We start from the raw sequence: 15603 nt of genomic DNA on the forward strand, positions 1-15603 counted from the left end.
ATCTATACTCATAATTCTCTCCAACTTACGAGTGATATGAGATGAACCTCTTGACTCCTGTTATGACTGAGAATTTTGTTTGTCCTGTCAAAGCGCGAGTATTGCAACAGTCTAGTATCAGCAAATGTTCAATGTTATACCCTGATATGCTTATAAGATGCGTTTCAGTTTTGCGTAGAAGGATGTACTTCTAAGCACACGCTTTGTATAATGCATCATCTTTACTTACGCTTCAATTTGGGTTGCGCTATTGCTAATTATGTATTTTGTGCGTGTACGTCTGCGTGTTATATGCAATGTAGCGTGTTATATGCTATATATGCAACGTATCTGAAATTGTTAATGTCTCTTTTTCAAGATGTCTGATGCACATCATCTGAAAATACTGCTGCAGGTTGTTCTCTGATTAAACCCAAACGTATGGACTGCACGTATTTTCCTGAATTTGTATGGTGCGGATAACAGGGAAGATCTATTTCTTATTTGTTGTCTAACCTTTTCAATTATTGCTGCCAGCATCCGCCACCAGTATTTTTTGCATTATGTACATAGCGTCTAATGGTTTTTTGAGCTCTAACACAAACGCTACTACTGAACAAAAGCTGGGTGCATGATTATATTATTAATCTCTTATAACTCTATCAAAGTACAGGGAAAGTGTAAAAGGAAACATTTGCGTTATAAGAGGTAAAAGAGGTTGATTTATATGCTCAAGCAAAAAGTTAATGTGATAATAGGAGAGAGAATTCCTACTAGAACAACTGAGAGAGATAATTCCTTCTTTTATAATAAAACAACTATACTATAATTAATGTAAGAATAATTTTTAGAGATAGTATGAGACTAAGCAATCTTTACTATAAAATCCATAAAATCGTGTCATTGCCTATAATATCGGTAAGAACATAAAGGTAAGGGTATTTATTTATAAACTCAAAGGTCTATCCTGATTTCCTTTTAAACCCACCCACTTCCTATATTGAATTATTTTTTGGCTTATTTGCATATGTACCTCTTACATCATGGGTATTTGTAAAAATATCACCAAATCTTGGTATTTGCAACGCTACCCCTAAAATCAACAAATCATCAACCCGGTGCTGAAAATTTGACTATTTTATTGATAATATTTAGATTGCAATTACAAATTAGCTTATCAAAGTTGTTGAGCAATTGCTTTAAGGGTAATTTTTTTCAAATTGATGATTTGAGGGGTAATTTTGCAAACACTGGTATTTCAAAAGTATTTTTCATAAATACCATGATTTAAGGGGTACAGTGTTGGGGCTCCGAGGACAAACACAAACGCTGAGAGAGAAGGCCAAACACAATCAAAATAACGGCACAAACACAAACAAACGAATTTTACGTGGTTCGGCAAGTTGTCTATGTCCACGGGGGCAAGAAGAGAATGTGTTTTCACTAATAGAGAATGAGAGTACAAATAGAGATTATAAATTCACTCAAAATCTCTCAAACAAACCTCTCAAATATCTTAAACAAAACCCTAACCAAATTGCTCAGAAAACTCTCTTTTCTGTGCACAAAACAAACCCCTTTTTTAATTCCCAAAACCCCTAAAATCGTGTTAGTATTTATACCAAATACAAATCCCAATCAGAACAGAAAACCGCAATCAGGCCCAAAACCGACTGGCGGTCGATTGCCGAAATCGTCACGGTCAACCGATCAGAAAGATAGAAACCAAAATCGATTACAGGGTTTTGGCGGTCGACCATGGCGGTCGACCGGTCAGAGTGCAGAAACACACCCTGTACTCGTGCACGTTTTCGGTCGACCGCACATGTTGCCGCGGTCGACCGGATAACACTCAGACTGTTTCCTGCTTCGTTTTTCCTGAACTTCGTCGTTGTTTTCTACGTTTCTACAATTCTCCACCTCGGTGAAGTTTTTCCAAAACTGAACCGACACTAATACCAACCAAACGTCCCACTTGTTGCATCCAGTACGAAGTGGAAACAATCCACGACAACGGACTCAATCCACAATAAGTCGAGAACCCAAATGAGAAAGCGAACAAACTCCAAAATATCGGTATCAACTCATCAAACTGGCTGTATCAAAATGACTGCCTATGTATCCTCTTGCCCAAGGAATCAAGCCTCACGTAGTTTATCCAAATGACCTCAAACAATCTCAATTAACTAGAAGAATTCTCAATCCTTCACCAACCTTTTGATAATCAACACTAACCAATCTGCAGCTGATCACGTCCCTGTTGGTCTCAAAGTGAAAAGATAAACTCTCTTCCAAACTTGCATCTCTCCACATCAAATCTGTCTTAGAGATCAACTCCTCAATCCTATATGTAGAAGAAACACAATTACCAAACACCTCCAACTAAGGTGAACCAACGGCCATAGCCAAATCCGAATTGTGTCTATCTGTTGCACTCGAATCAACAAAATTATCATCTGTATCAACACCAACATGATCCTCAATCTGTGTCACCTTAACTGGAATCCAAAACGATACAGAATGCTCTGGAGAACGTGGAGTAATCTCCACCCAACGTGAAGTAGCATCACTCTCCACCCGCGACGATATTCTAATGATCTGTCCAACACACTCCATCTGCTGAAAGTCAAATGTGACAATATTGCTCAGAACAATATCAGAATCTCATAATTGATAACCAAACACGCCTCTGAATCCCAAATATGCACTCGGATCAAATTTCATATCCTTGAAGTGACAATATGTTGGGCATCCAAATATCCAAAGCAACCCAAAATTTGAAGCAGCTCCACCAGATCCAAATATTAGGTTCTAGGATTACTTTGTAAATTAATAAAATTCCAGGGGTGTTTTTTAAGTTTTAGGGTTCTTTTCTTCTATTATGTTTTTAATTTTTGGTGTTTTATTAAATTGGGGAATTTTCTATAAAGTTTTTAAATGTTTGTGATCTTGGATTTTTCTACAATTTTTTTAAAATCTAGTTTTTTCTATAAATTTTATAAAATCTAGGATTTTTTGCGAACTTTTTAATATCTAGTCTTTTGGGTTTAGGAAGTTTTGTGAATTTTTTCACAAAATATAAAAAATCTGAAAGTATTTTGGTTATTTCTACCGATTTTACAAGTTGATTTTTTTTTGTAAAGCCTTAAAATTATGGAAGTTCTTTGAGTATTTCTACAAGTTGGGTAGGGAAGGCAATATGTGCCCATGCCCATTTACCCACCTAGCCCGCCCATCATTTGACCCGCCCAAAGCCCACCCATTTAGTTAAATGGGTCTAAATGGGCGGGTATCTATAGAAAAGAGATTAAACAGGCACTTAATGGGCGGGCATCGCGCCCGCCTTAAACCCGCCCGCCTTAAACCCGCGTTCTCTCTCTCGTTCTCTCGTCTCTCATTCTCTCTCTCATCTTACAGAAACCCTAATCCCTTTCTTCGTCCTCTCTCTCTCTCTCTCTCTCTCTCTCTCTCTCACTTTGATTAGGTCGAATTTGTCAATTCATTTTAGGGTTTTTTTCTATTTTTGATTTGTCAAAAGAATTAGGGACTATTTGATTTAGATCATTGTTCTAATCACCATATTTTGGGCGGCTGGAATTAGTGAAATGAAGGTGAAATTTTGTTGTTAATTTTGGTTAATTCATCTAACCCAATAAAAATTTTAATTTTGTTGTTAGATTTCATTTTAAAGTGTGGCATTCATTGCATTATCTGTCCAATTTTAATTTTTTTCTTCTATTTTGGAGAATAGATCATTGCATCTTTGTTGTTGCAAGTAGATGCTTTATCATTGAATCAATTATATATCAATAAAGCATTGTAATTTGGCGTGTGCAGTTATCTAGAATGCAATTAGAGAAACCATTTGATTTGCTTTATGAACTTTCTTTCCCTGCATCAAGTGGCTTTGCATTGAACGTCTTCATAATAACAGAATGAATTAGTCCCTTGATAAGTGAGCATGAAGTTCCTGAAAGCTAACTGTGTTTATGCGTGCCCTGAGATGTGAGTACGCATGGATAAACACATTTATGTAGCTCAAAGAGCATGTGTATGTTTGATATAGATATCTTGGTAGAGAGAATCAGTACCAGAGTTGTTGCACACAAGAATTTTCTACATATGCACATGTGTCGAATTTGATATGCTACATATGCACATGTGTCGAATTTGATCAAAGAGATAATTTTACCCTAAGTCCCCTAATTTTTGTAGAGGACGGAAAGCAAGTTGTAAGTGTTTTTGACCTCAGGGCCAAATATGTTACCCGACCGTTAAATTGATCAGGCTGTTAGGGAATATCTCATATTCTGTGGGATATTCTCTAATCAGGATCAGGCGTTACGGAGAAATCTGAGGAGAACGCGGATAGCGGAGAAAAAACAGGCGGCTATTTGGGGACGGAGAAAGAGGTAGAAAGCCTATATATAGAGAGGATTACCTCACCTCTGAATCATCTCAACAGAAAAAATCTCTATCGGAGTCCCCAAAATCAATCTTTCTCTCGTTCTTTCACAAGTGCCAAGGACTCAGTTTTTTTTGGGGCTCCTCTCTCTGATCAATTCAAGTCAAAGCTTCAGTCCTTTGGTGTTCAGGAACAAGGTAATATGTGTAATCATATCAAATTGGAATTTGGACTTGGCAAACATGATGAAATATTTTTTAGAGTGTACAAATTTCTACTTTAAGATTTTTATTGATGTAACATTTGTTGCTGAGGATTTTGATTCCTGTTCAGCCTTATGCTTTTGTTTTCCGCTGGAAGTAGTATATAGTGAGAATAAGTGCATGGTTAGTTGGCATTTCATTCTGTTCATTATAGTGCAAAATCATATATTAAATACTATTTTCAAGACACCAGATCATCTGATTACAGTAACATATATTTAAACTATACTTTGATGTTTTTGGCAGGAAAAGCTTTGTGTGTGGGTGCGTGTGCGTGCATGCATGCCTGTGTGTGTGCTTGGTGGGGGGTGGGATTGGGGTTCCCTCGCATCACTGGTCCTTTATATATACATGCATATTTTGACAGTTTCCTCTAGGTTTCTGATCTTCACTGTTTTATTACAATAGAGTGAAGAATGGCAAAGAATTTCCTCTTAGAATTGAAGTAATCTTTCCATTATGTTGTTGTTTTGTCCGTACTCAATTATGATTATGTTGTTGTTTTTCTTGGACTTGACATGATTATCTAGTGGTTTGTACAGTTCCCCTTCTAAATCACTAAATCGATTCTCTTTGTATCTTATACTTGATGGCGCAAATGAACTCTGGCAGGTTATACTGCAGTCTGGACAGTTTAAAGGAGAATTGAGATTTTGGTACGTATTGTTCTATATTTATTATTTTTAATAAAGACAAATATTATCTCATTGAGTAAAAGAATCATGAATGTTCTCATTTTTCGGATATAACTGCAAAGTAAGAAACTTATAGGTGAATGTGGTCGTGCATCGAGGGGAAACAAACTCACACCTGATCAAGTACAACACATATAGATGTTACATTTGTTACCGGTGATCTTTTGTTTCACATTCAACATTTTAAGTATAAACTGAAGTTGTTCAATATTTGGAGGAATTGTCAGTGCTACAAGTGGTTTTTTCACCTTCATGAGATTCCTACGTGTTACAAGTGGTTTTCACCTCCATGAGATTCCTGTAAGACGACTTGCTGTTGGTGCAACACTCAGAGCAGCTACACCTTACCAAAAGGCTTTTTTTTCTTTTTTTCTATTTGAACTAAAAGACTAGAAAGATACTCAAAAGATACTCAAAAGACTAGAAAAGTTTTTGTAGAAAAAACTGATATGAGAGCAAAAAGAATGGCTCGGAAAGCAGGTGCCTTGGTATGTTAGTATGAAAGTTAATGATTTACCATGAGTTCTTTTTTTCTTTTGTTTGACAACATACTAGGCCATGGGAGATATTTAATTCTTTTCAGTTTATTGCCACTTATTTATGACTTCATGAACTTTAATTATGGAATAATTCAAGTTATCATTTGTTTTCTTTAAGGTTTGCTGGAGCTGCACATGCTACTGATTTTGGCCCTTGTGTGCTATTATATAGGTCATTCTTTTGTGTGAGTTTTTTCAAAAATTATTTTATGGCAGGTAATTTTCGTTGTTGATGCCAGTGGCAGTATGACATTAAACCGTATGCAAAATGCTAAAGGTGCAGCATTGAAACTATTGGCAGAAAGCTATACTAGAAGAGATCAGGTGAGTGGGGGAGCCTTTCCCGCCGAACGGCGTGAAGTTGATCAGGTTGAACTTCGCCGGATACGGGATCGAATCCCACTCTCTCGGGTAAGGACACGGAATACCGGTCTTCTTCACCTCTCGAGCAGACATCAGGGCTTCAATTTTTCTTTCGAGCTCCTTTATCTTTTTGGCCTCACCCATATCCTGTTTTGGATAAGTTTTGAGAGGAAGTACCGTGTTTTATTACAATTGAGATAATGCATTATGCATATAATAATGAAGAGGGAAATAGAATGAGAGGAAAGACTACAAGGAGAAAGTCTATGTAGTTTCCCATGGTAGAGCGCTGTTTATTTCCATGTTTGTATATACGATATGTATTTGTTTATGTGTTACAGTAGAATCTAGTCATTCACAATATCTAGTTCCGAAACCTATCCAGATTTCACAATATCTTATACTGAAAATTAGGAACATTATGCTAGTTGGAACTTGGGAGTCCAATTTCCTTCATATCTTATGCTAGTTGGGTAAACACATCCGAGAATAAAACCCAAAAAAAATCAGCAGCAACCAAGAGGAAAAAACTATGTAGCAAAAGGATTATGAGTATCTGAAACTCTTTTTATTATGTTGTGCCTCTAGACGTTGTATCGTCAGAGGCGAGCGCGGAATGAGAATCCGAGAACTCATCATCGGAATGGACTCCTCCATGGACTCCATGGTTGTTGTTATATCCGACGGCTTCTAGTTGAAGCTGAGCTATTCCCGAATCGACCCTGCTTCCCAAAGAGAAATTAGGGTCGGAACCACCTGAAATGATTGGGGATTTTCCCTTGTTGACCATGTTGATGGTAACTTCTAGGGGTTCATCCTCTCGAGCAACCGATCCTCTTTGGTAGGAACGCCTTGATTTGGGCTTTGTCGTTCCATCGGAGATTTTCTCGGATATCGAGACCCTCTGTGGAGCGGTCTTGGGGCAGTTACATGTTGATAATACTGCCCTGATGAATTTGGTACACGGACAGTGAGAATCCGCTTCCCGGGTGTTTCTTTATCTTTGTTTATGTTCCTATCTTTGTTAGTATTTTATCAAAAGCCCCAACAAGTTTGCAAAAAGCCCACAATAGTTTACAAAAAGCCCCCTAAAAGTTTATAAAAAACACCCCAAAAGTATTATGTACATATAACCACTATAGTTAAATGGGCAATTGGGCGGCCCGTTTATTAAATGGGCGGGCAAAAGCCCGCCCATTTAGAAAATATTAAATGGGTCATAAATGGGTAAATGGGCAAAACATGCCCGCCCATTTATGGCCCGCCCATTTAACACCCAAACCCACCCATTTCGATTTGTTAGGAGGTCGTGTACGACCCCCAGTCTGGATGTTGGCTTGAAACTCCTTCAGCGATCTCCAGCTCCCTTTGACAAGTGCTTTTCCTCGATTCTCGGGTAGAGCACCGATACGATCCTTCGGAGGATTCTTGAGCTCGGGGAAATCCACGTTGCGGTGGGGCTTTACCGGAAGCTCGGGATCTGAAATTGACGAAGGTTGGAGAGCGATATTACCTGCTTTTACCTTAGGCGTTGATTTGGCCTAAATGGGCAAAACATGCCCGCCCATTTATGGCCCGCCCATTTAACACCCAAACCCACCCATTTAACATCTAACTTCTATGGATTTAAGATATTTTCTAGCTTAGTTAATGACACATAATTAACATTTGTCTCTGTAATTATGAATTTAGGAGATAAGAATATTTCATGATATCATCTAATTATCTTTCTATTTGTTTTATTAAATATAAAGAAACAAATGGCAGGATAAAGAGTTCTTTTTTTCACTTGTTAGGTACAAAATTCTTTAGATATTTGTAATTTAAATCTTTATACGTGTTCTCTAGTGAATAGATTTTTCTATAGCATGTTTCTTGGTAAAGATATTTTAATTAATTAGAACATAATCCCAAATGAAATCATATTAAAGATGTTTCTATTAATTAGGATAAGCTGAAATGTAAGAAATTCTTTTGGGTTTTTATGAAAATTCTATTAAAAAATTAGGATTTTATATAGATTTTGTAGCATCTAGGATTTTTCTACAAAATTTTCAATAGTTTGAACTCTTTTGGGTTTCAGTGCAAAATATACATTTTAAATCTTTACCTATTTTCTCTAGTAAATAAATTTTACAAGTTCTGAGATTTTTTATTCTGTAATTTTTGGAAGAGTGGCTGAATATGGAGATTGAACAATTATCTATGACTTAATATAATTTTTAACATATTTAAATTAAATATGAGCTTATATACGTATTAATTAGGATAAGATATGATAATTGAAGCTTATACATATTAATTAAAATTAATCAGGATATGAGATATGATAATGTAATATTAAAAGGGTTAGGGGTATTTTTGTCCATAAAAAGATTTTCTTCAACTCGTACTTTTAAAAGGAAAAGTATGATATGATATAGTTTTTTTTAAACAAGGATGTTTTAGTCATTATATGTTTTAAATTAATAAAGTCAGGGTGTTATTTGAGAAAGCTATAGATGTTATGGGGTTTTGTGGGACACCGCCTAGTTGAAGGGGGTTAGGTCATATTTTAAACGTTGAGGGGGGTTATCTACAATTCTTCCAAAATTGAGGGATGTTTTCCGAAGTTAAAATAGTTGAGGGGGTTTGCTTACACAACCCCCATAGTTGAGGTGGTTGTCTAAAATGAACCCTAAATGAAAAATTCGGACCGAATAAAACCCAGTGAGACCTCTCCCCCCTTCAAAAAATCAAACAGCGAAGATCGGAAAGCAAACATCAGATCAAAAATAAAAATCAACCAAAAAAAATGAGCAGCATTGGAACCGGTTACGATCTCTCGGTCACGACCTTTTCTCCTGATGGCAGAGTCTTCCAGATCGAGTACGCATCCAAAGCTGTTGACAACAGCGGGTGAGCCCTAAAAATCACATCTTTTTCCTTTTTACGTTTAATTTAATTTCTTGTTTGAATGTTTTTGATTTTTTTTGTTTGTTGTTGTTAGGACTGTTGTTGGGATCAAATGCAAGGATGGGATTGTTTTGGTGAGTTAGGGTTTTCTCTTCTCTCAGTTTTAACCTTAGCTGGGTTCACTTTTATTTTTTGTTTGATTATTAGATTTTTATTTTTTATTTTTGTTGGGGGTTAGGGAGTGGAGAAGCTGATCACGTCGAAGATGATGATGGCTGGATCGAATCGGAGAATCCACTCCGTTCATCACAACTCTGGAATGGTAAATTTATTTTGGTTTTTGTTTTTTTACTTTAAGATGGTTTTTTTTTGATACGTTTATGTTCTCAAAAAATGACCTTTATTGTTATTTCGGTTTCCTCTTTGTGCAGTTGCTGTATGTCAGTGAAAAATTTAGTTAGAGCTGCTTAGGATTGAGGTTTGTGGGGTTATAAATAATATGCGTAGAAAAGTTGCTAGTATTAGGAATCTGATTAAAGGATAGGCTGTATAGCTACAATTTCTCTGATTCTTAATCAAAAAAGGAAATAAATAAATAAATAAACAACAGTTTTCCTTGTATGTAGTAGAAAGCTTGTGCTTTTCTTACCAAAAGTGGCTACTGCTCTCCTTGCTATGTTTTTCTTTGTTGCTTGGACTGCAGATCATACGACGAATTCTCTCCTTCAAGGTCATTTAGTTTGTAATGTCTATGCTGTGCATAAACCTTTCCCGATACAGTCTTGTGAACCTGTTGAATTGTGGTTACTCATATTTGTAGCTTATAATTTTGGAAGCCAGTAGCTGATTTGGTAAAATTATAAAAACTGATTGTACTAGGATGACATGTCTTGGACAGGGAGGGATCTTTTTTGATAAACATGTGAGGAAAGAAAAAGGAGAAGGATGGGTACTAAAGGCTATTCTCTAGTTTGATTGATGGTCAGTAAATGAAGAAGAGATGTGTGGATGGGATAAATGCTCAGCAGCTTGGTCAAAGTACCTAACTGCTCCAGAAAATGAAATATTGCATGGTACCGGTTTTAATAATGACATGCACAATTTGGACGAAATACTTTGACAAAAGAATTCAATGAAATTTTGGCAGACCTTGATTTCTTTTTATAGTTCAATGTAGTAAGGGAGGAGTCTGTGTTAAATTCATGGCTAATTTGTATATAAATTCAAGGCTCCTCGGTTAGAGGATGCTTTCACTTTTCGGTACCTGAATTGATATGGATAACGATTTTGAGATGTATGCTTCTCGGAAATCCGGCTTTATTTGGATTGTCTGTATAATTGAGTACATCATTCTTATAAATGGGTCATTAATACTAGTTTGTTATCTGGTGCTGGCACATAATCCAGCTAGATGTTAGTGACAGTGACTGTTGGAAGTCAGCTTGGTGCTCCAGTTGAAGGATTTCCAAAGCTATGAAATTCTACATGAAAAAGAAATAATTAAGTTTGAATCCTCTTAATTTGTGTTTTCCTTTTATAACTTATGCATGTCACTGGTTTGGAAGGTTTGAAACTTGAAGGGCTTTTGATTACAAGTGTGCCTCTTCTCCAATTTTATACACATATATTGTGGAGCAATGTTGTGAGGAACATTCTGTGATTTTATATGCCAAACTGCCATAGTAATGTTACCGAGGTCATACCAAAAGGTTTGTCTGTTCATCATAGACTTTCCATAACCTAAAGTCATATTTTTCACACAGAATATATCAGAAGAGTATAATATGGACTTATATATGGTATTATAATATTAGAGATTCCATACAGGTCTAACAATGGTTTGGAGAAAATAACTGTGACTAAAGTTCATAAACATATGACGTGATCATTTTGAAAAAACCATCAGCAGTGAAGATGTCATAGACGTTATGACTTATGAGTGCTGAACTGGATAGACCAGGGTGCTTGTTCATAAGTTAGGAAAATATAACGAACTGAGTTTTTTGGACACTTTCACCTGATAACTTACTTGACGTACACGATGGGGATATATTCGTTAGCAGAAAAGAGGTCACACTAGGAATGGAATATTTCTTCTGAATGGCCATAAAAGACCTACATCATTTCTTGCAGACTTGTAACTGAATATAGAAGTTGAAGCCTGGGTAAGTACTGATATCCAATTTTCAGGCCTAGAAATATGCCATATAATATTATTATGCTATGCAATTTGCAGATTTGTAACTGCTCTTTGTCTTTGCATTACTGGATCTCCGAGCATTCTTATATGGGCCCCACTTTGGATGAGTGTGAACTGCAATAGGTTTGGAGCCATGCTTATTTTCTTCAATTTTATCCCTTTTTCATTAGGATACCTAAGTTGCATGGGTTCTTAAATCAAGGATATATAACTGTGTCCAGAACAGACCCTGATGCTTAGATAATTGATGAATACTTCCTGAATATTCCTGACATTCTATATGCATCCTCTGTGCATTGAAGACAAACATGAACCTGAGGCTAATAATAATAGGTTAAACATCTAGTTCATAAAGGCTTGGTTTATTTTTCATGTAACTTACACATGCATTTGTCTGATCTGGTCGACTTAATGAAGAACCATGAAATTCTAGTGACTTTTGATTTAAAACTATGACTATTAGTAGCTGCTGATCCATATAATACAAACATGCTTTTCATTAACTGAGTTATTGTGTTCGTTAGTCATTTTAACCTTGCAAATATAGGTAAATAGTTTGTAATTTAATAAGCCATGTTCACAGCATATTGGTATTCTACATTTCTAAAAAATTTTGTGTCTGCATAACTGTGTTCTGCTCTATTCTTATCCAGTATCCGTGTGGGTGCAACCATAATAGCACACTGTGATGATATCATGCATATAGGTTTTTGCACAGTGTGTATTATCAGTTTATCATATCACTGTGTGGATGATGATTATTGTCATCAGAGAAGGTTACACTGTATGATCTGTTTTCTCAAATTTATCCAAATTAAATTCTTTAAAAATTTATGATTAAAGGAGAAAACTGGTCATTTGTTCTCAAAATCAGCATCAGAGTTGTTTCTCACTGCTATCATTTATCATGAGGTACAGGCTGTGGCTGGTTTGGCAGCTGATGGCAGGCAAATCGTTGCACGAGCAAAATCTGAAGCCACCAATTACAATAGGTTTGCGCTTAGAGCATGTAGCATACACATTGTGTGCATGACCCTTTTCTTAAGTTTGCTCAACCTATCTGAGTAGATATTACCATTTTTCTCTATGAAAAGAAAAATGATATACCATAGTATGTACAGAACATATGGTGAGCCTATGCCTGTGAAAGAACTTGCAGATCGTGTTGCTAGTTATGTTCATCTTTGCACTCTCTATTGGTGGCTGAGGTATTTAATTGGTTTGTCTTGTTGATTGAACTCTTTAGATGGCCTATCTGTTTCTACTTAAACAATCACCTTTTATATTGCAGACCTTTTGGTTGTGGTGTTATTCTCGGAGGTTATGATAGAGATGGACCACAGCTGTTCATGGTTGAACCATCAGGAGTATCATATGTGAGTTCTGTATCTGGTAACCACATGACTCATCACCATTTATTATTATTGTTTGTAATTTCACCTTGTACCTACTGTTAGAATATTCAGATATTGATGGTGACTGGAGTATTAACTGTTTATTCATTTCTTCTATAATGCATAGTTAGATGATATAAATCTCCTTAATTATTATGATGTACTGCCATAGAGTTAACTTGTAATTTTGTCTTCACTTGATTATGATGTGCAGAGGTATTTTGGTGCTGCGATTGGGAAGGGTAGGCAAGCCGCCAAGACGTAAGTGATGATCCCCACTTCATCAATTGCTTATTTTCCAAATTTGCTGTTTACAATTTTGACTTTCGCGTGTTTATGATAGTGATCGACGTACTTTCTTTTTAGGCATATGACAGTAGGTGCATAATGGTGCACTGATGTACATCAATGTGTGTGACATCTTTGCTGATGCAATTTTTTCGCCCGGCTTGGTAGATTTAAATCTCATTATTTTATTTCTGTGTTAATGCTTATTTTTTAAATCTAAGAGATGCAAAAGGTGAGGAGTAGATCCCCTTGCTCCTGTAGGGCAAGAAGACTAAAGCACGGGACGCACACCTAGTGGACAAAAGGTGCCACTTTTCCATATCATAGTATCCTAAGAATAAAATAAAACTACAACAAAGACACGATCCTTGCCTTATTTTCTTTTTGATTACTTCTTCTTTGTTTTTTTTTTTCATTTCTTATTGTTGGGGGCATGTTGTATAGAGAAAGGATTTCGTAAAGTTTTTTGAGCTTGACTATGTGGGAAGAAATGCGGAAGAACTGGTATTGGTGAAGTAAAGCACAGGACACACACCTAGTGGACAAAAGGAGCCACTTTTCATAACTTAGTATCCTAATGAATAAAATAAAACTACAACAAAGAAATGATCGTTGCCTTATTCTCTTTTTGATTACTTCTTCTTTGGGGTTTTTTTTTTTTTTTTTGCATTTCTTATTGTTGGGGACATGAGATGTTGTTTTTTGAGCTTGACTATGTGGGAAGGAATGCAGAACTGGTATTGGTGAACCTTTGTCAGTAGTGAAAGGTACACTGGCAGTGTTACTTAGGATATATGAAGGGTGTCAAATATCTGTACGTCTAAGTTGCATGAAAACTGGTATGGGTACCGGTGCGGGTACGGGACTCGGCAAATTTGTGAAATATAGAGTACATGGACACGGCTACATTGATATAAAAGCTCTGATATGGTCTCCTAACTATATTCTTCAAAAGGGTTTATATTTTGTATTTATATATGCTGAGTATAACCAAAATACAAAAGAACAACGGTTTTGAGGCAACTTTAAGGGATGTGGTATGCCTCACCTTACTTTAGACCTATCAGCCTATGACAATTCGTTGATGATCTATGACCATTGTTGTAATAAGACCACTAAAGACCGCCTAAGCCCCCATTTTGCTACACCATTTTTGGAAGACTTTAGCCTCTTCATTAAGATTTAAATTTTTTTCTACACTGTATGTTTCATCTGCCTTTGTTGATATTTATGGTTTTGATTAAAATTTAGCATGAATTACTTATTTGACTTCTTTATTATACAAATCCTTTGTATTTTTCTCCTCCTATTTTCTTATTTTCTATTGCTTTCTAGTTTTTTGTTTGTTTGCGTTAGTCTGTGACACTGTTTATAATTTAATTGACTGATCTTAGTTGCTGCAGATTTCTTATTGTTGGCTTTGAAATTGAGTGATTTTCATTCTTATCAATGACATCATCTAGTTGGTGTTGTACTGCAGGGAAATTGAGAAGTTGAAGCTATCAGAAATGACTTGCAGGCAAGGAGTTATTGAAGTTGCTAAGATGTAAGCAATCCTGCTTATCCTACATTCTCCCCTGATGAAAAGCTATTAAATGTTTAACTAATTTTATGATGATCATCTATCACAAATGGAATGCATTAAAAATTATCTCCTTTATGATCGATTGACTAATTGACACTTGTCCAAATGCTTCAAAGATGAATCATGAGTAATTTAATTACTGTATTGGGGGAAAATGTTAAAATGAAAAAATGATATGTGTCAAATACGTTTGTGTTACTCTTTTCTTTTTGTAATTTCTGTAATATAAGATAGTTTGAATTCCAGCTGCTTTCTGTATACTGCTGTTGGATAATGTTTGTTCAGTAATTTATAGCTTACGTAAACTGCTAGGCAACCCTAATAAACCCTTTCTGTGCATACACATCTAAATAAACACATCGAAGTTGCAGGCACACATTTGTTGATGATCACTTCTAATGTTTGTTATACCATGTTGTAGAGTATAGGGCTTATCCATCACAAACTAGTAGATTATGAATGCTCACAGACTAGTCGAATATGAATGCAAAATGTATTGGATTCTAAAGTTGCATTTCTTGCGTCTCAATGAGACCTGAGATCTCGAGTATATTAGAGCTTCAGCTGTATAATGCACTAAAAAATAGAAAAAAATAATTCAGTCTGAGTGCAATACCCACTGTAGCACTGTAATGCCTCATCCTGATTGTGCCATGCTATTATAACCTATTCCCCATAGAAAATTAAGGTATTTTTTTGAGATATTAGTCTTGCAAATCTTTCATATTTTGAAAATAATCCTCAAATTCTTGATATTTTGAAATTAGTCCCCCAAATCTTCATATTTTGAAGTAAGTGTTTTAAATATTTTAAATTTAGTTCTTCTAGGTAGTAGATGGTTGAAAGATTTGGGAGGCTAATTTGAAAACACTTGAAATATTTAGGGACATTTAAAAAACATGAAGATTTGGGGGACCAATTTCAACACACAAAGCATTGGGGAACTAATTTCAAAATATTAAATTTTGGGGACTAATTTCAAAAAATGGAAGATTGT

At 35.8% G+C, this 15603-nt stretch overlaps 1 protein-coding gene and 1 long non-coding RNA gene across 2 annotated transcripts in view; both read left to right on the forward strand.

Annotated features, from left to right (window-relative positions):
- Positions 3467-6206, forward strand: LOC109850337. Its single transcript, XR_002249405.1, has 3 exons — positions 3467-4581; positions 5260-5303; positions 6098-6206. It is a non-coding gene; the product is annotated as an uncharacterized LOC109850337 (long non-coding RNA).
- Positions 8951-15603, forward strand: part of LOC109849654 (proteasome subunit alpha type-3) — a 16718-nt gene continuing 10065 nt past the window's right edge. Inside the window, exons 1-8 of the mRNA XM_020419514.1 lie at positions 8951-9142; positions 9234-9273; positions 9378-9461; positions 12258-12331; positions 12461-12547; positions 12631-12715; positions 12948-12994; positions 14502-14567. Of these exons, the coding sequence (XP_020275103.1) occupies positions 9039-9142; positions 9234-9273; positions 9378-9461; positions 12258-12331; positions 12461-12547; positions 12631-12715; positions 12948-12994; positions 14502-14567 (587 nt within the window). The 5' untranslated portion in view covers positions 8951-9038. The remainder of the gene's footprint in view (positions 9143-9233; positions 9274-9377; positions 9462-12257; positions 12332-12460; positions 12548-12630; positions 12716-12947; positions 12995-14501; positions 14568-15603) is intronic.

The sequence above is a fragment of the Asparagus officinalis genome, chromosome 7, assembly GCF_001876935.1.
Source record: "Asparagus officinalis chromosome 7, Aspof.V1, whole genome shotgun sequence".
NCBI classification, from domain to species: domain Eukaryota; kingdom Viridiplantae; phylum Streptophyta; class Magnoliopsida; order Asparagales; family Asparagaceae; genus Asparagus; species Asparagus officinalis.